At 39.8% G+C, this 23,255-nt stretch overlaps 3 protein-coding genes and 1 long non-coding RNA gene across 7 annotated transcripts; 1 reads left to right on the top strand and 3 right to left on the bottom strand.

Annotated features, from left to right (window-relative positions):
• Window positions 1–1,900: 1,900 nt before the first annotated feature.
• On the bottom strand, window positions 1,901–6,242 carry LOC124284043 (BTB/POZ domain-containing protein 6-like). Of its 3 annotated transcripts, none has more exons than XM_046720095.1 (3): window positions 6,161–6,242; window positions 3,712–4,021; window positions 1,901–3,029 (listed from the first exon to the last, which is right to left on the bottom strand). In XM_046720095.1, the coding sequence occupies exons 2-3, from the start codon at window positions 3,987–3,989 to the stop codon at window positions 1,970–1,972; spliced, it is 1,338 nt and encodes a 445-aa protein (XP_046576051.1). In that variant the 5' UTR covers window positions 3,990–4,021; window positions 6,161–6,242; the 3' UTR covers window positions 1,901–1,969. The 3 variants fall into 3 exon arrangements, with proteins under 3 accessions (XP_046576051.1, XP_046576048.1, XP_046576050.1); XM_046720092.1 differs by having other exon boundaries at window positions 3,712–4,003; window positions 6,091–6,202; XM_046720094.1 differs by having other exon boundaries at window positions 6,095–6,202.
• On the top strand, window positions 1,901–21,022 carry LOC124284050. The gene is made up of 3 exons (XR_006900461.1): window positions 1,901–1,915; window positions 12,775–12,777; window positions 20,934–21,022. It is a non-coding gene; the product is annotated as an uncharacterized LOC124284050 (long non-coding RNA).
• Window positions 14,180–18,386, bottom strand: LOC124284048 (BTB/POZ domain-containing protein 3-like). 2 transcript variants are annotated; one of them, XM_046720101.1, is made up of 3 exons: window positions 18,353–18,386; window positions 16,589–16,985; window positions 14,180–15,508 (listed from the first exon to the last, which is right to left on the bottom strand). In XM_046720101.1, exons 2-3 carry the CDS (start codon window positions 16,693–16,695, stop codon window positions 14,503–14,505), a joined length of 1,113 nt encoding a protein of 370 aa, XP_046576057.1. In that variant the 5' UTR covers window positions 16,696–16,985; window positions 18,353–18,386; the 3' UTR covers window positions 14,180–14,502. The 2 variants fall into 2 exon arrangements, with proteins under 2 accessions (XP_046576057.1, XP_046576056.1); XM_046720100.1 differs by lacking the exon at window positions 18,353–18,386 and having other exon boundaries at window positions 16,589–17,220.
• LOC124284044 (BTB/POZ domain-containing protein 6-like) lies at window positions 20,959–23,239 on the bottom strand. The gene is made up of 2 exons (XM_046720096.1): window positions 22,957–23,239; window positions 20,959–22,042 (listed from the first exon to the last, which is right to left on the bottom strand). The coding sequence occupies exons 1-2, from the start codon at window positions 23,232–23,234 to the stop codon at window positions 20,983–20,985; spliced, it is 1,338 nt and encodes a 445-aa protein (XP_046576052.1). The 5' UTR covers window positions 23,235–23,239; the 3' UTR covers window positions 20,959–20,982.
• Between the last annotated feature and the right edge of the window lie 16 nt (window positions 23,240–23,255).

The raw sequence follows: 23,255 nt of genomic DNA, 5'->3' as shown, positions 1-23,255 counted from the left end.
GTATTTCATGAGAACTAGTTGTCGTATTCAAATAACTGATATTTACTGATGTGAGTATGTCGACTGATCCGACATCCACCACACTGAATTACACGTGTCAGTGTGTTCGTGGTTTTCCCCACGTGTCGCAGTGCGAGGGGAGAACCTGTCACTGCACTTGTCCGTGCAGGTAGCTTTTACTGGCTACAGTCTATTTACGAAGAAGATTGGGGGAATGGATGAGAGGGGGGAGGTACTTATTCACATTCCACGAAACACATGTACTGGAACCCCTCATAAGATTTTGTGGTGTTTACCTCAAATATACATGTGTCAACAACAAGTAACATGACAAACCGTCTTACCTGTGGTATTGAGCGCAATGTTGAACTCTGACCGTCTGTCACGTGACTGAAAATATGTGCGAGGCGGGATCGGTGATCAGAATAGTCTATAATATTATTGTGCTTATCATCAGACTGTAGTTCTCGTCGACATTATACGTTCTGTGTGCGTGCGTGCGTGCGTGCGTCTGTGTGTGTTGGGATGTGTGGGGGTGGGGGGTGGGGGGGGTTATATAGTTCGAAGTTAATATAATCTATCAATTCCACATAAACAATCATTTCGGAGATTTTGCAAGCCGTTAAATATCAGACTGCATAGATCTGCAAGTTCTTGACATACAATAAGCATTGTGCAAAAACTCGCCAAAATTTTGTATCATGGGTCTGACAGCGTATAAGGGGCGGTGGGGTAGCCTGATGGTCTGATGACCCAGGTTCGAATTCCCGCATGGGTAGGATGTGTGAGTCAGTTGGGAGATTCCAGTGGATAAATATTGCTGGAATATTGCTAAAAGCGTCGCAAAACCATACTCACCCACTACCATAAAAACTACCAGCCCCACTGATAACCAACCAGTCCTATGAACATTGTAAAATATTATTCGATTAAAAAATTATAAAAGAAAAGCAGAAAAGGTATTACTGAAGGGCTTTATAATGCACAACTTCTTCAAGCAGATGACCTTTGAATGCACATCAGGTTCACAAATAATCTCATCATAGTGTCACTGAGGGTAAAGGCTGGAGATATATCACTATTAATTCTGAATTAACTGTTTGAATGGAATGATTTAAATCACATTGTCATCTCCAAAATATACAAAACCAACAACCTGCTGTCAGTGTTGAACTAATGATACATCTATTTACTTTACAAAACAAAAACTGCATAATTTTTTAAGCAACATCAAATTGAATGAAAATATCATTGCAAATTCCTCAAATCTACATAATTCAAAAAAAAGTAAGCCAGCGGTCTGAAACATGGATTCTGGTTGTAATACCAGTAGTATCTCGTGCATTACCTGTTCCTTGACATCTCGTGCATTACCTGTTCCCCGACATAGGCATCTTCATATTTGCCACTTCATGTCACGCCACGGCCGAGGTGAGTTGATACACCCCTCGGCCATATATCATATTATATTGATGTCCATATATGTATTTTAAAGAATAAACAAATTTTAATCAAGTACGCCTCAGTCCTATTTATAAGCGGCCAGGACCCTCGACATTATGGTAGAATAATAATTAAGTACAGCATTTCAAAACAAAGGACGTTGAAGATGGGACCTTACAGTGTCCAAGATGGCAGCTAAAGAGGAAGCTGTCTGATGGCAGGCCATGCTAATTGGAATATACAGTATATATTTTCGTGACACATACTTTTTGGTCTTAATATATCAAAGAAGTTAAATGTATTTTCCAGTGCTGAAGATACTCATTTTATTGTGTAATCTCACACAGCCTGGCAGCTCAAATTTTCATTTGTTATATAGTGAAGACATTCTGAAATTTGTTGTCAACGTTTCCGAGTAGTTGTTGTTGACAGGTCATCCATCACTGTTTTACCCAAGGAAGTGGAACAGTATGTACACATGTTCTGTATACTGTTTGAGGAGCTCTTTACATGCCAGTGTGTTGTCTCATATTTCCTCCATTATGAGTCTGGAAATAAGACCCGGGCCACGTTCTTCCTTAACTGATATCTGGCATTCACCAAGTGTGATATTATTGAATACGGAGGAGCCCAAGAATCCACTTTTATTTGACTCTCTTGTAATTTCAATTTTATATCTGGATGACTTTTCTAGAATCAATACCTCCGACAGCTTCAGATGGACCTCGTTGGGAATACTTCTCTCTAACACAGCTGATACTTCTCTTAGAACCCAGGTCTTAACAGTAGTACACGATCTCATATTCTGAGACTGACTCCTATGTGACTCTTCTTGATATAGAGAAATGTTATATATGCAGCTGCTGTCACCATATACCCAGACACCAGTCAGGTGCATGCCCTGGCTGCATGAGATGATGATGCTAGAATCCTCTCGAATGGTTCCGGATGAGTTGCTAGAATCCTGTTGACTGGTTCTTGATTGAATTTGACTTGCATACAGATTGACCCCCATGTGAAGCTCTGGCTTCATTTTGAAAGGAGCCACATCAGTAACATTTAAGATCAGGTAGCACAACAGTTTGTTACTTTCATCACTTGATAATATCCCTGACGGTACAACTGTTTCTGCAAACATCTTCGTGTCCATGGAGGTGAAGGCAATATTATACACTGCTTCTCCCAGAACTAGACGTTTGTTTTCCGGACTTATCTCCCTTCCTTGGCGTTTACACTCTGACTCGGCCCACGAGAGGACAGCATTGAAACTTGTTTCATCATTTGTTAAGAAATAATCTGCGCTTACAACTTTATGAAAACAAGAAGCACAAAGTGATGTGAAGCCAGAGCTTTTAACAGTGGTACCACCATGTTTGACAACAACCTCCAGGGCCCTGTCAAAGAGCTTCTCCTCATCAAAGACATGGGCTTGTTCCAAGATGACACAGGCGTTATCTACCGTCAGGGACGATTCCAGGTAAGCCACACACAGACGCTCAAGACCCCCCACGGAGTACTTCTTGGCCAGGTACAACAGACCTGTCACATTCTCAGCAGTCAGGGTTGTCTTGTCTGTGTACAGGTACCTGTAAATGATATGTATTCATGACAATTAGGCCTTGTACAATGTTTGAGCAAAGTTTGACTTTTAGTATAAACTGTATCTTCGTGTAATGTTTCGGTACAAGGTACTAGACGTGCCATACCTTCATGAATTTATCAACTTAAAATCTTCGTTACAATATATGTAACCCTTAAAGGTAGCCAGCACATGACCGATGTTTGTTAACAGTGCAGTAAAACATCGATGTGTTGGACCTCTGGTTGCCTCGAAGTAAAAGCCAGAATTTAGTCTTTACCCTGCGAACCCCTCTTTAACCTCGACATATCGGTTTTTGACTGTATTAATTAGTTAATGTCCTGCGGGGATTTGTAATCTGATGAGTTATTATACTTATACTTCTGGTGACCTTGTATTGTATTAGCGATGGTGCTTATTGTTGTAAAAATACCCTTGTCACAAACTCTTTTGCCACCTTATTCATAATTAGATCTCTAAAGTCACCATGAATGACCAAGAAAGAGCAACTTTTGATTTTAAATTAAAATATATTTTGATGAAAGGATAGAGAAATGTTGTATCATAATAAAAGAATTATAAGGCATATTTAACCAACTAGACTTTTATGTATGACAATGACAGTTAACCCTATTATGCAGGTATGACCAATAATGTAAACAATACCTAACCGCCATAGGGATATATACCTCAACATTTCAGAGAATAGTTCCTCCTCCACATCGGGGATCTTGATGTCCTCTTTCTCCGCCAGGGGGCCACACAACATGGCGTAGAACACACAACTCCGACTCATCAGAACATATCGGTGAGCTCGGACTGGCATCCCTTCTTTCCCAACCAGGAAGCTGACGTCACAAGAATCCTCAGAGGTCAACATGTGGAGATTACACTCCGCCAAGGTCTTCCCACTTTGCCAGTTGTCAACAAATCCGGAGTTGTCTCCACTTACTTCCACAGAGGCCATACTGTTCCTGAATGCTGTCTGTTGGGGCGATTCTAAAATGCAGAATTTTATCGGAATCAAAACAGTGTGTCCTTCTCGAATATAAACTCAGAATTATTCAACAGAATTTAAGCCCTAAAGACCGCATTTGCCAGTTGAGTGCGTGTTTCACATAGCTAACAATTCTATTATGCTACAAAAAACACCCCATGTCCAAAGTAAATGAGTGGTTCATGTTCCCAAGTTCATGTAAAATTCTTGGAAATGGGGTGAATATTTCCACTTTTCCCAAGACTAAGACTGTTTTGTTGATGCTTCACACCAAGTACGTATATTACATGGGCCTCCTAAGTACGACAAGAGTGAGTGAGTTTAGTCTTACGCCGATTTTAGCAATATTCCAGCAATATCACGTCGGGGGACACCAGAAATGGGCTTCACATATTGTACCCATGTGGAGAATCGAACCCGGGTCTTCGGCGTGACGAGCGAACGCTTTAATCACCATGTTGCCCCATCGCCCCACGGCAAAAGAGAGACTGGATCCAATTTCAGAAGTGTACCCTAATACAAATACAAATTGAATAACACACGTGTTTTCAATTTTCCCTTAGACTAGTCTCTGAATGTATATAATTTTGATAGAAACAAACCATTCCTTTTAAACTGAAAAGTAGCCTCAGTGAGATGGGAGATTCAGAACCTAAAAAGGGCTAGGCAGAAGGGACAACAATGCGGTTCGGTGACTGTGAGACAGACTACTTTTCCCTTTACTTTATTTCGAAAGAACATATTTTCCTTCAGCACCATACATGGCTAACCACATTAGTTTGATTATATCTGTTTCAAAACAACACAGTTGTGGGGGCTGATATAGCTGAACAGTCGTATATAAAATATCTCACTCCATGGTACAGAACAATCCGGTAATTGCCAAGATGTGTCCTTCACCTTGAGTTCATGGTTCGTGTGAACTTAAATAAGATTTGGTTGGTTGGTTGGTTGGTTGTTGTTTAACGCCGCACTCAGTGATATTCCAGCTATATTTCGGCGGTCTGTAAATACTCGAGTCTGGACCAGACAATCCAGAGGTCAACATCATGAGCATTGTTCTACGCATTTGGGGTACGATGACATGTGTCAACCAAATCAGCGACCCTGACCACCCAATCTCGTTACTCGCCTCTTGCGACAAGCATGGATTGCTGAAGATCAATTCTAACCGGCATACCTAAATAAAGATAGACCAACTTGCTTCGCATACAGACTAACACAGGTCAAGGTTATCGTAATGGCGTAATCAGTCTCTGCAATTTCCCCATATAAGATAAGAAAGGAGACTTCTTGTAAATTCCATATTGGAAATCGCATTTAACTGGAGAAAGTTCAGGTGTCACCATGGCGGGAACAAACATGACTTTTATTCAGGTGATTTATACATGTGGACCTGGTTGACTACCAGAGAATGAATAGTATCGACTTGTTACACTGGAGTGTATATTTCTTGGCAAACCGTGACACAATGTTACATATTCTTTCACTTATCGAAACCATCCCATAGTCTTAACCGTAACTTACAAACGACATGTCAAAACATAAAACATAGAGGTTGTAGCTGAGGCTTCCTATTAAGAAGTAATCGCGATACAGAGAATAAACAAACAGACATTTCAAATTAATGTGCCACCTTCACATAAACCATAACAAGATGGCATATTACTTTTAGTGAAAATTTATATCTGATTATGACAAACATAATCCGAAAACGTTATTTGTTTAAGTTTTAATGTGTATAAAATCCTCATATTTGTCACAAAGTATGCCAGTTATCTCCCTTTTATACAGTCTACTTCCGCGTCTCACAGAGAAAAAAGAGGATAAAATAACTGTACATTTAGACTTACATCGGTCTAGGTAACCGAAATGAACAAATAGTCCCTGCCATTTTCCTCTATCAGGAATGAAAGTAGAATTATTGGAATCGCCTTGCCCATATCGAAACCGAAAGTACGGTATTTCAAATGTGTCCCAAAGATATGTTTTTAACTTAAAACAACTAATCGTCACAGTCGCATGTGTTACACAAACATGACATGGAATCAGGCTGCTTTCGTGTTTGCACCAATCTGTGTCATATGGTTATGATTTTACGACAAAGTAAACATCCACCGTAGTCGACCCGTCCTACTCACCTCACACGGCTGGTTGGATGTCTCGCCACTGAATGTGAGCGTGTCACGTGACAACACAGCGCTGTATAACGATAGATGGTTTTCGTACGAAACTGCGAGTGCTCAAAGGCATGACGTTATTTTCCTGTTCAATCCCTTCTTTTAAATTCAATTTTGTTTCTTTAGGTAATTCTGCTTTTGTATTTTTGTGTATTTTTATTTTATTTATCTTTTATTAATATGTTCTACAGATTGAGATGAAAATGACTCGACGATTCGGGTGTTCCTGGCATAATCAGGCTGGTAAGGCTCATCATCAGCTCAGGGCCCTTGCCCCGTCAACAAGCAGCCCAGACAGCGAATGAGACTTCTCCCAAGAAACGCTGCATAGTTGAACCAACCAAGAACTTTTCGGAGTATATGTAGACTCCCCAACACTGCAGCTTTCTGACAGTGTACTTGGGATACAAGCGAGACATTTCAAAGGCGAGATTCACATATTTAACGTGCCTTTCCTGAATCTTGCCAATCACATTGCTGTCAATAAGGACAGAAAATTCAATGATACAAATTATCATTATTATTATTGTTTCCTATTTTGTTTCGTGTGTGTGTGTGTTGTATGGTTGTTGTGGTTTTAAGGAGGGGGAGAGTTGTATATTGTTGTGGTTTGGGTTTTAAGGTGGATGGTGGTGGTGGAGGAGGTTTAACTTTCAAATGCACAATACACCAACTTACAAATAATTATAGCAATCAGCTAGATAAGCCTGCCACATAACATGGTGTAGTTCGTAAAGAATTACTTCACACGACATATTTTGCCGCTGATCTGCTGGTTGGGCGGAAATAAGTCTGGTTTGTTTAATAAATGCGTGAGTTTAGAAAATGATTTTTTTTATTTTGAATAAAACACTCCATACATAATATTAGCATAATATACACTGTAAAGTAGTCAGACATGTAAGACTGTTTGACCTGTTTGATATTCTGTGACTATACTAAACGAACTAAAACCACCAGTGAATAGTTCAGTTTATGTCTGTTTAGCGTCCTTCCTTCAAATATGTTAGAACTTATTTAGAAGAAGGGTTCTCTTTGAATACCCACCAAGTTATTATATCCCAATACTAAGAAATGGGTTATATCCCATCACGGAATACTAGGAGATATTCATATCCCATCTCGGAATACTGAAACATATACATGTAGATATGAATATACATCTCATTACTGAGATATAACTGAGAGACTTCTATATCCCATCACGGAACACTAAAAGATGTATATATCCCATCACGGACTACTGAGAGATGTTTATTTTCCATCACGGAATACTGAAAGATATCTATATCCCGTCACGGAATATTGAGAGATATCTATATCCCGTCACGGAATACTGAGAAATGTTTATATCCCATCAAGGAATACTGAGAGATGTTTATTTCCCATCACGGAATACTGAGAGATGTTTATTTTCCATCACGGAATACTGAGAGATATCTATATCCCGTCACGGAATATTGAGAGATATCTATATCCCGTCACGGAATACTGAGAAATGTTTATATCCCATCAAGGAATACTGAGAGATGTTTATATCCCATCAAGGAATACAGAGAGATGTTTTTATCCCATCAAGGAATACTGAGAGATGTTTATATCCCATCTCGGTATACTGAAACATATACATGTAGATATGAATATACATCTCATTACTGAGATATAACTGAGAGACTTCTATATCCCATCACGGAACACTAAAAGATGTATATATACTGAGACGGACTACTGAGAGATGTTTATTTATCCATCAAGGAATACTGAAAGATGTCTATATCCCATCACGGAATATTGAGAGATATCTATATCCCATCACGGAATACTGAGAAATGTTTATATCCCATCAAGGAATACTGAGAGATGTTTATTTTCCATCACGGAATACTGAGAGATGTTTATTTTCCATCACGGAATACTGAGAGATATCTATATCCCATCACGGAATATTGAGAGATATCTATATCCCGTCACGGAATACTGAGAAATGTTTATATCCCATCAAGGAATACTGAGAGATGTTTATATCCCATCAAGGAATACAGAGAGATGTTTTTATCCCATCAAGGAATACTGAGAGATGTTTATATCCCATCTCGGTATACTGAAACATATACATGTAGATATGAATATACATCTCATTACTGAGATATAACTGAGAGACTCTATATCCCATCACGGAACACTAAAAGATGTATATATCCCATCACGGACTACTGAGAGATGTTTATTTTCCATCAAGGAATACTGAAAGATATCTATATCCCGTCACGGAATATTGAGAGATATCTATATCCCGTCACGGAATACTGAGAAATGTTTATATCCCATCAAGGAATACTGAGAGATGTTTATTTTCCATCACGGAATACTGAGAGATGTTTATTTTCCATCACGGAATACTGAGAGATGTTTATTTTCCATCACGGAATACTGAGAGATATCTATATTCCGTGATGGGATAAAGAAGTCTCTCAGTTATATCTCAGTAATGAGATATATATTCATATCTACATGTATATGTTTCAGTATTCCGAGATGGGATATGAATATCTCCCAGTATTCCGTGATGGGATAATATATCTTTTAGCATTACGTGATGGGATATAACCCATTTCTTAGTATTGGGATATAATAACTTGGTGGGTATTCAAAGAGAACCCTTCTTCTAAATAAGTTCTAACATATTTGAAGGAAGGACGCTAAACAGACATAAACTGAACTATTCACTGGTGGTTTTAGTTCGTTTAGTATAGTCACAGAATATCAAACAGGTCAAACAGTCTTACATGTCTGACTACTTTACAGTGTATATTATGCTAATATTATGTATGGAGTGTTTTATTCAAAATAAAAAAATCATTTTCTAAAATTGGGAATGTAGTATCCTTCATCTCTGTTGAGGGCGGATCCTATCTTCTTGACGTGTACTGCTTCCAAAAGTTTACGAATTTTGTAGTCTGACTGGTTCTTTTCTATGGTTTTATTTGAATTATGATATTGTGTGACAAATGTGTATTGATGGAATATAAACATCTCTCAGTATTCCTTAATGGGATATAAACATCTCGCAGTATTCCTTGATGGGATATAAACAACTCTCAGTATTCCTTGATGGGTTATAAACATCTCTCAGTATTCCTTGATGGGATATAAACATCTCTCAGTAGTCCTTGATGGGATATAAACATCTCTCAGTATTCCTTGATGGGATATAAACACCACTGAGTATTCCTTGATAGGAAAAAAACATCTCTCAGCATTCCTGGATGGGATATAAACATCTCTCGGTATTCCTTGATGGGATATAAACATCTCTCAGTATTCCTTGATAGCATAAAACATTTATATCTCATCAAGGAATACCGAGAGATGTTTATATTCCATCACGGACTACTGAGAGATGTTTATTTTCCATCACGGAATACTGAAAGATATCTATATTCCGACCCGGAATACTGAGAGATATCTATATCCCATCAAGGAATACTGAGAAATGTTTATATCCCGTCACGGAATACTGAGAAATGTTTATATCCCATCAAGGAATACTGAGAGATGTTTATATCCCATCAAGGAATACTGAGAGATGTTTATATCCCATCAAGGAATACTGAGAGATGTTTATATCCCATCAAGGAATACTGAGAGATGTTTATATCCCATCAAGGAATACTGAGAGATGTTTATATCCCATCAAGGAATACTGAGAGATGTTTATATCCCACCAAGGAATACTGAGAGATGTTTATATCCCATCAAGGAATACTGAGAGATGTTTATAACCCATCAAGGAATACTGAGAGTTGTTTATATCCCATCAAGGAATACTGAGAGATGTTTATATCCTATCAAGGAATACTGAGAAATGTTTATATCCCATCAAGGAATACTGAGAGATGTTTATATCCCATCAAGGAATACTGAGAGATGTTTATATCCCATCACGGAATACTGAGAGATGTTTATTTTCCATCACGGAATACTGAAAGATATCTATATCCCATCACGGAATACTGAGAGATGTTTGTATCCCATCAAGGAATGCTGAGAGATGTTTTATCCTATCAAGGAATACTGAGAGATGTTTATATCCCATCAAGGAATACCGAGAGATGTTTATATCCCATCAAGGAATGCTGAGAGATGTTTTATCCTATCAAGGAATACTCAGTGGTGTTTATATCCCATCAAGGAATACTGAGAGATGTTTATATCCCATCAAGGAATACTGAGAGATGTTTATATCCCATCAAGGAATACTGAGAGATGTTTATATCCCATCAAGGAATACTGAGAGATGTTTATAACCCATCAAGGAATACTGAGAGTTGTTTATATCCCATCAAGGAATACTGCGAGATGTTTATATCCCATCAAGGAATACTGAGAGATGTTTATATTCCATCAATACACATTTGTCACACAATATCATAATTCAAATAAAACCATAGAAAAGAACCAGTCAGACTACAAAATTCGTAAACTTTTGGAAGCAGTACACGTCAAGAAGATAGGATCCGCCCTCAACAGAGATGAAGGATACTACATTCCCAATGCCTACCATCACTTGATAAAGTAATCAATAATATTTCTTGTGTACATTATATTTTTCAATTCAACTATGTACATCAACCCCATCCATCGTATATACATCCACCTGGCTTCCTATCAGTTTTATAAGTTCTAATTCAGTCCTTGTGTATCACCCTTCTGGCATCCAATCAACTTACTCAATCTCACCTCATTTATTGTATAAACAACTCATTCCCTATCTACTGTAATAACAACTAATGTATATTTTCTCTCAATTTGTTACTCATGTATCACTTGCTTGACAACGACATTAAAATCTATGTCGAAACGTCGCCTCCACAGAATACAAGAATTTGTATATCCATAATAATTGTCATTATTCTTCATCAACCTAACTTCTAAAATGCCCATCAAAGAAATAATTCAATTGGTTGGTGTGATTAAGTTGGTTAAGACAATTCGAATCCAGTCATATCACGAAATATGTAATTCCCTTAGTCACATCACAAAATGAAGGTTTCCGTTATTTCACGATATGACTACTACATACGCGCAAATTGCATGACAAAGGAAAGTCTACATCTGTATTAGATATTCTCAAAACGTCAAGTCATACAACGCCATTCATGGGCTATCGCTTTCTCGTCTCGTGTTATCGCTTTCTCGTCTCCGAATTTTAAGGCGAGAAAGCGATAACCCTACTCAGCCACCGTACAAACATTGTAATCACACAGTTAACGTATTGTTCAGTGAGGTGGGTGTTCCTGTGTCTCTCAAAGTAGCCATCATTGCACCTCTCCTTAAGAAACCAAGCCTTGATCAGGACACTTTATCAAACCATCACCAAGTCTCTAATTTGTCTTTTATTTCCAAAGTCCTTGAGCGTGTGGTTGCTGCAAGACTGAGAGAACACCTTACCATCTTGAACCACTGTAGTCAGCATACCATGAATATCACAGTACTGAAACCGCCCTGTCAAAGTGTTAGTGGCATCCTTGAAACAGTGGGTTAGACCGGAGCAGTTGTTCTTAAACTTTTGGACTTGTCAGCTGTATTTGACACCATTGATCATGAAACATGATCAAATCACACCAGTTCTCCAACATCTACACTGGCTACCAGTGCCACAGTGGATCAAATACAAAGCTGTCCTACTTGCCTTCAAGTGTCTTCACAATCGAGGACCTCAGTATCTCTCCAGCATAATAACCAGATATCAACCTGTCAGATCTCTTCCATCCTCTCACCAGTTTCGCCTTCAGCCACCTGCACTAAAACCTAGTTGCATCACCAGCCGTTGTTTCCAAATTGCCGGACCAAACTTGTGGAACGAACCCCCCACAACATCTGAGATCAAATCACGATCTGGATTCATTCAAATCACAGCTAAGGACTCATTACTTCTGTGAAGCATACAACTTCCCGTCAGAGCAGTTTATTCTGGATACATATAGCTTATATAAGTTTTGCCATAGATAGATAGATAGAAAGACATACATACAGATATAGATTGAGTGAGTGAGTTTAGTTTTACGCCGCTTTTAGCAATATTCCAGCAATATCACGGCGGGGGACACCAGAAATGGGCTTCACACATTGTACTCATGTAGGGAATTGAACATGGATCTTCGGCATGACGAGCGAACGCTTTAACCACAAGGCCACCCCAAAACCCTATACGTTATAGGCATATGCTTCAAACCCACTGGCATGACCCACAAGCCGCAAACCTAAGGCGTATGGTACGATAGCTTTCAACGATAGAGACGGAACTCCTCGCGTGATCCTATCTCATCAGAGCAGTGTGACATAAGAAAACATATAAACACCTTTGCTGCTTATAATCTTAAATGTTGTGGCATTGCATTCCGATATGAAAAAAAAAGAAACACAGCATACTTGTACTTTTGTTGGGCAATATTCCAAAAGGGACAACACTTCTCAAGAGTCATGTGCCGGCAAGCCACAGCATATTAATATGAGGTCTGCAAATACAATCTGCCTGGATAGGCGTTTAGAAGTTGGAGACATATGACTACAAGACAGTGTTTGTGAATAACAACTTCTTTTATTCTTTGTTACAACCTTTGTTGCTTCTTCATCAGATGGATACTGGCGGCGTCAAGTACGGTAGAAATTATTATATAATTTATACAATAGGTAAAATATATGATTCTATAATTTAAATAGGTATAACATATAATAGAGAAGGCCAGTCCTTGAAAATGTAAAAGGGTTTAATGAGGAATGGGCTGAAGTATGGATGTGAAATAATATATATACTGGAATATATTGTTCTGTAACTACACAACGATAAATATCTATGCGGGCGGTTTTGGGTGTATCACTTAAGCCGATGTTAAGATAAGGGCCCATGACTGAAGAAAAAAGGGCAAAACGTAGATACCATGTGAGGTTGATGGGAGTGTTTGTAAAAGAGCACAAGACCTCTATTAAAATCTGAAATGGAAACGCTTTTAGCAGTATTCCCGCAACATCACGGCGGGGGACACCAGAAATGGGCTTCACCGATTATACCCATGTGGGGAATCCACTGGGCCCCAAGCAACTTTTGAGAACCTTTCGGGTAATCATGAGAAGTACTTCTGGGAAACTGGAATAAAATCCCTCCAACATCGCCAGCAAAGGTATACCAAGATGGATATGGATAACCAATAATTCATGTGTCTTTATGATAAATCTTTCTAAGTGAGCCTCTGAATCACGCATACTTACTCATGTCATGTAAACTGTTTTGTTGGGGTTTTTTTTGTTAAACGCCGCATTCAGCAATCTTCCAGCTATCTGGAGGCGTTGTGGAAATAATCGAATCTGGACCAGACAATCTAGTGATCAACAGCATGAGCATCGATCTACGCAACTGGGATAAGATGAAATGTGTCAAACAAGTCAGTGAGCCGTATGAACCAATACGAAAAGAAGCTTTAACACAAAAACGGAATGAGAGAGAATGTTTTGTTACACTTCAAACCGCACTAATTTCAGCAGCATCACCACGAACAATAAATAATTCAGACTGGATTAGGCAGACATTGGTCCACTTCTCTGGACATGATGACAAACAATCAGCAAGGTACAAAATGAAGCATACAACTTCTTGTTTATTACTTAGAGCGACGTTTCGATGTAGATTCATACACCATTTTACCCGTGAAGATCCGGGACAGAGTTGATCTTCTGTAACCCATGTGTGTCGTAAGAGGCGACTAACAGGATCGGGTCGTTAGGCTCGCTGACTTGGTTGACACATGTCATCGGTTCCCATTGCTTAAGGATACTCATGCTATTGATCACTGGATTGTCTGATCCAGACTCGATTATTCACAGACCGCCGATATAGCTGGAATATTGCTGAGTGCGGCGTAAACCTAAACTCACTCACTCACTCTTACACCATTATCAAGCTAATAGTGCTCTATGTAATGAACAAGAAGTTGTTATCTATAAAGTTGTATGCTTCATTATTGACTCACCAACTTCAAGAATGTCGATCAAACAATTAATGAGCAAGGTCAAACATCTTATCCACACACATTCCCATTTTCAAAATCTAAACTGTATCTAACAAAGCTACAACATATCTCGCACCGCGTTAAAAGAACTTTAACCGAAATAGCGTGTCAAAGGCTGCTGATGTGTACCCACACAGATCCTCATTTTCAAAGTCTGAATTTTATCCAGCAAACCTACAATATATCAGCGTTAAAAGCAGTTTAAACGTTATGGCGCGTCAAAGACTGGTGATGACGCTAACCCAACTCACATAACCGCAATACGAGTCTGGAGATGATGCCATCTTCGTATGCCTGTGAAACGGATATCTGACATTTGCCAACAGTGATGCCTTTCCTAAGTTGAGTACCTAGCCATCCCCCTGTAGTATTGCTCATGTGAGTCCGGAACCTGTAATTAACGTTGGCCTCTAGAGTAGGCTGTGCTGACAGTTCCAGTTCCACTTCTGTCCCATCAGTTCTCACAGGCTTTGCTGACATCCTCATCTGATCAATCCAACGCCGTGGAGTTCCCTGTTTCCTATCCAGCACTATGTTATACCTGCTGTTGTCGCTACCAAATGCCCAAAGGCCGATCAAACGCATGTTATGGCTACACGTGATGGTGATGTATGAATCCAACTCGCTGAGATCAGTGCGGATCCTGTTTCCATACAAAGAGACTGCAGGTCCTGGACTTACTTTGAATGGTGCTGCGTCGGTCCCAGATATACATAAGAAACAGAATAATTTTGTACATTCATCGCCTGATAATATTCCAGATTGAACTACCGTTTTGGCAAATTCCTGTATCCCCATTGATGTGAAGCCAAGCTCATACACTGACTCCCCAAGAACTTGTCGCTTGTTTTCTGGAGTGCTTTCCAATTCCCTTCGCTTTATTTCTTCCTCAGCCCACAAGATGGCAGAACCAAACATTTTTTCCGGTTTTACAATATACTCCTCTCCACTAACTGCACTGACAATGTTTTGGAAACACGTTTGACACAGATCTTTGAAGCTATAGCTCTCTAGTGCAACATCTCCATTCTGAACAATGACCTTCAAGGCCCTATCAAACAGTGTTTCCTCATCAAAGACGTGGGCTTGTTCCAGAATGACACAAGCGTTCTCTGCCGTCAGGGACGATTCCAGGTAAGCCACACATAGACGCTCTAGACCCCCCACGGCGTATTTCTTGGCCAGATACAACAGACCTGTCACATTCTCAGCAGTCAGGGTTGTCGTGTCTGTATACAGAAATCTGCAAATATATATGTATTTTACATCGGGAAATTTCAGTAAGGACTATGTACAGTAATAAATACAAGTGGAGAAAGCAGGGTTTTTTTCACAAAATGAACGTTTATGGCAGGAAATGTATTACAGTATATTCATTGCACTGGCGATCGACCTGGGAAGTTTGGGGTTTTCCTCCCATATGAGGCTGACACGCCCTTGCATCTAGACATTCTGTTCAAAGTGACGTTGTAATAAACACACTCACTGTTCATAACAAGGAGACCCGTGAAGATCAGGGTTAGAATTGATCTTCAGTAACCCTTGCTTGTCGTAAGAGGCGTCTAATGGGATCGGGTGGTCAGGCTCGCTGACTGGGTTGACACATGTCATCGTATCCCAATTGCGTAGATTGATGTTCACGCTGTTGATCCCTGGATTGTCTGGTCCAGATCTGATTATTTACAGACCGCCGCTACAGAGCTGGAATATTGCTGGGTGCGGCGTAAAACTAAACTCACTCACTCATAACGAGGACGTGAATGCAAAATGCACGCTAGTCTGCTAGTCCGAGACAGTAAAATGCTGCATTCAAATGCTGGTAGTCCACTTTAACTGGTAGAGGTTGATGGCTATTATTCTGAATTCTTGATGCCTTAATTGTGTTAGAGATTTGAACTGAATAAACTGACAGATATTTTTTGTCTTTTTCAACCAAGGTGAGTGAGTGAATGTTTACAGCAATATTTCAGTTTTATCAGTATCAGTGTGTGGGCATCCCGAAGCACCGACGGGCTTTTGGTTTGGTTTGGTTGTTTAAAGCCACACTCAGCAATATTCCAGCTATATGACGGCGGTCTATAAATAATCGAGTCTGGACCAGACAATCCAGTGATCAACAGCATGAGCATCGATCATTACGCAAGTGGGATGCGATGACATGTGTCAACCAAGTCAGCGAGCCTGACCACCCGATCCCGTTAGTCGCCTCTTACGACAAGCATGGGTTGCTGAAGACCAATTCTAACCCGGATCCTCATGGACCCGAAGGACTTTTAGACACCGTCTACAAGACGAACAAAGCACAACACTGACCATCACCTACCTCAACATGTCATTAAATATTTCTTCCTCTACATCAGGTATCCTAATTTCCTCTTTCTCCGCCAGGAGGCCACACAACATGGCGTGGAGCACACTACTCCGACTCATCAGAACATATCGGTGGGCTCAGACTATCCTCTCATTATTCCCAACCCGGAAGCTGACGTCACAAGAATCCTCAGAGGTCAACATATGGAGGTTACACTCTGCAAGGGACTTCCCACTTTGCCAGTTGTCATCGAACACAGAGTTGTCTTCTCTTACTTCTATTGAGGCCATTGATGTTTGCAGTTGCTATCTGAAGGAATGGCACCCTTTGAAGATCTTGCTGACGTCAACTCAGCCGACTGAACGAACGTTGTTTAAAGCCGCAATTAGAAATATGAAAACAAGGCGATCTGTGAAAAATCGAATCGTGATATTTACAACATCGGTGAAACCCATAAGACTGTGTGTCTTGGGGACAATAAAAACAACAAAAAGAACATTAGGAAATCACCATTGAACGATTCCATCTTTATCAAATGCATGTATGAAATGTCGACATTGCACTTTCCTTCTGCCATTCATGGGCATCTCAATCTCATTCAGTCACGCATATTTCAGCCACGTGAAAGATAATCTATGTTATGAGTATAGGTATGTTATATAATTTACCATTTAACAAAAAAATAATATAATACGAAGCCATTGTCTTCTTTTTTACCAATAACTAAACACGATATTGCTAGTTTAAGCGTCCAATATGCTTTACTGATTGTCACTCGAATATTAATCTGTTTGATTGTGTTTTATTTGGGATTACTCTAAATCCGTAAAATGCATCGAACGTTTCTTCGCTTCCGTTCATGTGGGGTAGCCTAGTGGTTATAGCGTTCGCTCGTCACGCCGAATCCCCGGGTTCGATTCCCCACATGGGTACAACGTGTGAAGCCCATTTCTGGTGTTCCCGTCGTGATATTGCTGGAATATTACTGAAAGCGGCGTAAAACTAAACTCACTCACCCACTCACTCCATGAGCGACACAGGGGTGTTTAAATGTAATTTGAAAACAGGCACTGTCTTTGCTTCATGGTGGATTCAGTACAACTTTATATACACGTTCTGATATTAACGAAAGCTTGCACTGTCGGCAGAAGCTGTATGAAAATACCCAGCTGGGTCAGCACGAGATATCTCCCCTGTACATTGTTTACTTCCGCATCCAAGCGATACACATGGTGTATTTTTGTTGTTATAATCAATATCATATGAAAAATGTGTGTTATCAGTATGTGTATCTGTACTTACATCTGTATGGAAACGTATATCATGTACGTGATATCTACATGTTTCCGTTCGTAGGATATCCATGACAACTCGCATAATGTTCATTGACATTACAAACCGGAAAGAATGATGACTTGTTATTGTCATTCACGTATTTCATGAGAACTAGTTGTTGCATTCAAATAACTGATATTTACTGATGTGAGTATGTCGACTTATCCGACATCCACCACACTGAATTACACGTGTCAGTGTGTTCGTGGTTTTCCCCACGTGTCGCAGTGCGAGGGGAGAACCTGTCACTGCACTTGTCTGTGCAGGTAGCTTTTACTGGCTAAAGTCTATTTACGAAGAAGATTGGGGGTTTGGATGAGAGGGGGGAGGTACTTATTCACATTCCACAAAACACATGTACTGGAACACCTCATCAGATTTTGTGGTGTTTACCTCAATTATACATGTGTCAACAACAAGTACCATGACAAACCGTCTTACCTGTGGTATTGAGCGCAATGTCGAACTCTGACTGTCTGTCACGTGACTGAAAATATGGGCTAGGCGGGATCGGTGATCAGAATAGTCTATAATATTAATATGATTATCATCCGCGACTGTGGTTCTCGTCGAGCCGTTAAATATCAGACTGCATAGATCTGCAAGTTCTTGACATACAATAAGCATTGTGCGAAAACTCGCCAAAATTTTGCACATTGGGTCTCACAGCGTATAAGGGGCGGTGGGGTAGCATGATGGTCTGGTGACCCAGGTTCGAATTCCCGCATGGGTACGATGTGTGAGTCAGTTGGGAGATTCCAGTGGATAAATATTGCTGGAATATTGCTAGAAGTGTCGTAAAACCATACTCACTCACTACCATCAAAACTACCAGCCCCACTGAAAACCAACCAGTCCTATGAACATTGTCAAATATTATTCGATTAAAAATGTATAAAAGAAAAGCAGAAAAGGTATTACTGAAGGGCTTTATTGAAATGCACAACTTCTTCAAGCAGATGACCTTTGAACGCACATCAGGTTCACAAATAATCTCATCATAGTGTCACTGAGGGTAAAGGCTGGAGATATATCACTATTAATTCTGAATTAACTGTTTGAATGGAGTGATTTAAATCACATTGTCATCTCCAAAATATACAAAACCAACAACCTGTTATCAGTGTTGAACTAATGATACATCTATTTACTTGACAAAACAAAGACTGCATAATTTTTTAAGCAACATCAAATTAAATGAAAATATCATTGCAAATTCCTCAAATCTACATAATTCAAAAAACAAGTAAGCCAGCGGTCTGAAACATGGATTTAATCAACTTAAAATCACCATGGTTAAAGTAAAGTCACCACTTTTTAAAAGAGAATCATTTACTGCTCAGTGTTTAACTTTAAAACTACACACTGAGTACTATATTGACATGGACCATTCATTAATAAGTTAAAGAGAGATCTGAATCATAATCTGCTTCCTGTAGATCTGAGTCAGCAAGCGTAGTTTAGTTTTACGCCGCTCTTAGCAATATTCAAGCAATTTCACGGCGGGGGACACCAGAAATAGGCTTCACGCAATGTTACCATGTAGGAAATCGAAACCGGGTCTTCGGCGTTAAGTCTGGAGAAGAAACCTTTTTGGGGTTAAAATTCCTGGTTTTGTTACATTCCAGACATCTCTGTATTAACTGAGTCATGTTTCATTACATAACCTCTGTTGGCTGTACGTCAGTGTGCTTAACCCCCTCCAAGTCACATGGCCTCAGGTGATGTGCTTGGTTTTTGATACCATGGAGAAGCGTGATAAGACGATAAATTAATTATCGGCTTCGATACTGTGTTATGGAAATGTTTTAAGCGATAATGGAGTAATAAGAATCGTTCACATATTCTTACCATAGATATAGCAAGCGTGTAGTTTATTACGGATATTGTCAAACGAATCCCTCCAATATACTATGGGACGTTGCAGGTCACCCTGAACCTTGTATAGTTGAGTTGAGTTGAGTGGGTTTTACGTCACATCGGCATTATTCCCAACTCAACTCAACGTAAAACCCAACTCAACTCAACTCAACTATACAAGGTTCAGGGTGAATAGAGCACTATTTCTTGACGAAAAGGGGCAGTTCAACCTAATGGGTCACGCCAAAGATCCGGGTTCGATTCCCCACATGGGTACAATGTGTGAAGCCCATTTCTGGTGTCCCCCGCCGTGATATTGCTGGAATATTGCTAAAAGCGGCGTAAAACTAAACTCACTCACTCACTCACTCTTGGCGAAAAAGCATTTGATATACAGAAACTTATGCAATATATATTCAATTAAATAACATTCTAGAAACATTCTCACTTAATACAGCACATAAATAAGAATTATAGTAGAATTATTGTCGCCGGATGTATTTCCCTATACATTTGCGTATCTCTTACTTTATTCCTCTCTGCTCATTTACGAGCGCTTCTTCTATCACTCTTACTCTCGTTGTAATACCAGTAGTATCTCGTGCATTACCTGTTCCGTGACATCTCGTGCATTACCTGTTCCGTGACGTAGGCATCTTCATATTTGCCACTTCATGTCACGCCAAGGCCGAGGTGAGTTGATACACCCCTCGGCCATACATCATATTACATTGATGTCCATATATGTATTTTACAGAATAAACAGATTTTAATCAACTACGCCTCAGTCCGATTTATGAGCGGCCAGGACCCGCGACATTATGGTACAATAATAATCAATTACAGCATTTCAAAACAAAGGACGTTGAAGATGGGACCTTATAGTGTCAAAGATGGCAGCTAAAGAGGAAGCTGTCTGATGGCAGGCCATGCTAATTGAAATATACAGTATATATTTTCGTGACACATACTTTTCGGTCTTAATATATCAAAGACGTTAAATGTATTTTCCAGTGCTGAAGATACTCATGCTAATGTGTAATCTCACACAGCCTGGCAGCTCAAATTTGCATTTGTTATATAGTGAAGACATTCTGAAATTTGTTCTCAACGTTTCCGAGTAGTTGTTGTTGACAAGTCATTCATCACAGTTTTACCCAAGCATGTTCTGTATACTGTTTGAGGAGCACTATGCATGCCAGTGTGTTGTCTCACTTATGCTCAATTATGAGACTGGAAATGAGACCCGGGCCACTTCCTTCCTTAACTGATATCTGGCATTCACCAAGTGTGATATTATTGAATACGGAGGAGCCCAAGAATCCACTTTTATTTGACTCTCTTGTAACTGCAATTCTATATCTGCGTAATTTTTCTAGAATCAGTACCTCTGACAGCTTCAGATGGACCTTGTTGGGAATACTTCTCTCTAACACAGCTGATACTTCTCTTTGAACCCAGGTCTTAACAGTAGTATACGATCTCAGATTGTGAGACTGACTCGTATGTGACTCTTCTTGGTCTAGAGAAATGTTATATATGCAGCTATCGTCACCATATGCCCAGACACCAGTCAGGCGCATGTCCTGGCTGCATGAGATGATGATGCTAGAATCCTCTCGACTCGTTCCGGATGAGTTGCTAGAATCCTGTTGACTGGTTCTTGATTGAATTTGACTTGCATACAGATTGACCCCCATGTGAAGCTCTGGCTTCATCTTGAAAGGAGCCACATCAGTATTATTTGAGATCAGGTAGCACAACAGTTTGTTACTTTCATCACTTGATAATATCCCTGATGGTACAACTGTTTTTGCAAACATCTCGGTGTCCATGGAGGTGAAGGAAATATTATACACTGCTTCTCCCAGAACTAGACGTTTGTTTTCCGGCGTTATCTCCCTTCCTTGGCGTTTACACTCTGACTCGGCCCACGAGAGGACAGCATTGAAACTTGTTTCATCATTTGTTAAGAAATAATCTGCGCTTACAACTTTATGAAAACAAGAAGCACAAAGTGATGTGAAGCCAGAGCTTTTAACAGTGGTACCACAATGTTTGACAACAAGCTCCAGAGCCCTGTCAAAGAGCTTCTCCTCATCAAAGACGTGGGCTTGTTCCAAGATGACACAGGCGTTCTCTGCCGTCAGGGACGATTCCAGGTAAGCCACACACAGACGCTCAAGACCCCCCACGGAGTACTTCTTGGCCAGGTACAACAGACCTGTCACATTCTCAGCAGTCACGGTTGTCGTGTCTGTGTACAGGTACCTGTAAGTGATATATATTCATGACAATTAGGCCTTGTATAATGTTTGAGCAAAGTTTGACTTTTAGTATAAACTGTATCTTCGTGTAATGTATCGGTACAAGGTACTAGACGTACCATACCTTCATGAATTTATAAACTTAAAATCTTCGTTACAATATATGTAACCCTTAAAGGTAGCCAGCACATGACCGGTGTTTGTTAACAGTGCAGTAAAACACCGATGTGTCGGACCTCTGGTTGCCTCGAAGTAAAAGCCAGAATTTAGTCTTTACCCTGCGAACCCCTCTTTAACCTCGACATATCGGTTTTTGACTGTATTAATTAGTTAATGTCCTGCGGGGACTTGTAATGTGATGAGTTATTATACTTATACTTCTGGTGACCTTGTATTGTATTAGCGATGGTGCTTATTGTTGTAAAAATACCCTTGTCACAAACTCTTTTGCCACCTCATTCATAATTAGATCTCTAAAATCACCATGAATGACCGACCATGAGAGAGCAACTTTTGATTTTAAATTAAAATATATTTTTATTAAATGATTGAGAAATGTTGCGTCATAATAAAAGAATTAAATGGCATATTTTACCAGGTAGGCATTTATGTATGACAAGGACAGTTAACCGTCATAGATATATGCCTCAACATTTCAGAGAATAGTTCCTCCTCCACATCTGGGATCATTACACTTCATTCAATTCATAATTAGTTCTCTAAAATCACAATAAATGTTAGGTGAGCCCAGGGAAGAGCAAGTTTTGATTTTGAATTAAAACAGTTTTCAAATGATAGAAAATGTTGTATCATAATAGAAGACTTAAATTGCAACTTATTTCTAGCGTTAACCAGCTAGGCGTTTATACGAAACTGACCAAATCCTGTGTGTGATAATGACAGTTACAATACATATACCTCAACATTTCAGAGAATAGTTCCTCCTCCACATCTGGGATCTTGATGTCCTCTTTCTCCGCCAGGGGGCCACACAACATGGCGTAGAACACACAACTCCGACTCGTCAGAACATATCGGTGAGCTCGGACTGGCGTCCCTTCTTTCCCAACCCTGAAGCTGACGTCACATGAATCCTCGGAGGTCAACATATGGAGGTTACACTCCGCCAAGGTCTTCCCACTTTGCCAGTTGTCAACAAATCCGGAGTTGTCTTCACTTACTTCCACAGATGCCATAGTGTTTCTGACTGTTGTCTG

The sequence above is a fragment of the Haliotis rubra genome, unplaced genomic scaffold (genome assembly GCF_003918875.1).
Source record: "Haliotis rubra isolate DU_JTF1 unplaced genomic scaffold, ASM391887v1 Scf328, whole genome shotgun sequence".
Lineage (NCBI taxonomy): Eukaryota > Metazoa > Mollusca > Gastropoda > Lepetellida > Haliotidae > Haliotis > Haliotis rubra.
This window is presented reverse-complemented; position numbering and strand designations above follow the sequence as displayed.

Excerpts from the sequence above, each read along its gene's own strand:
- LOC124284043 (XM_046720092.1), bottom strand. Across the intron at positions 3,030-3,711 it reads CTATTCTCTGAAATGTTGAG|GTACCTGTACACAGACAAGA; the intron begins GTATATATCCCT and ends TATCATTTACAG.
- LOC124284048 (XM_046720101.1), bottom strand. The coding sequence starts at position 16,695 with ATGAGTCGGAGTAGTGTGCTCCACGCCATGTTGTGTGGCCTCCTGGCG. Across the intron at positions 15,509-16,588 it reads ATATTTAATGACATGTTGAG|ATTTCTGTATACAGACACGA; the intron begins GTAGGTGATGGT and ends ATATATTTGCAG.
- LOC124284044 (XM_046720096.1), bottom strand. The coding sequence starts at position 23,234 with ATGGCATCTGTGGAAGTAAGTGAAGACAACTCCGGATTTGTTGACAAC. Across the intron at positions 22,043-22,956 it reads CTATTCTCTGAAATGTTGAG|GTACCTGTACACAGACACGA; the intron begins GTATATGTATTG and ends TATCACTTACAG.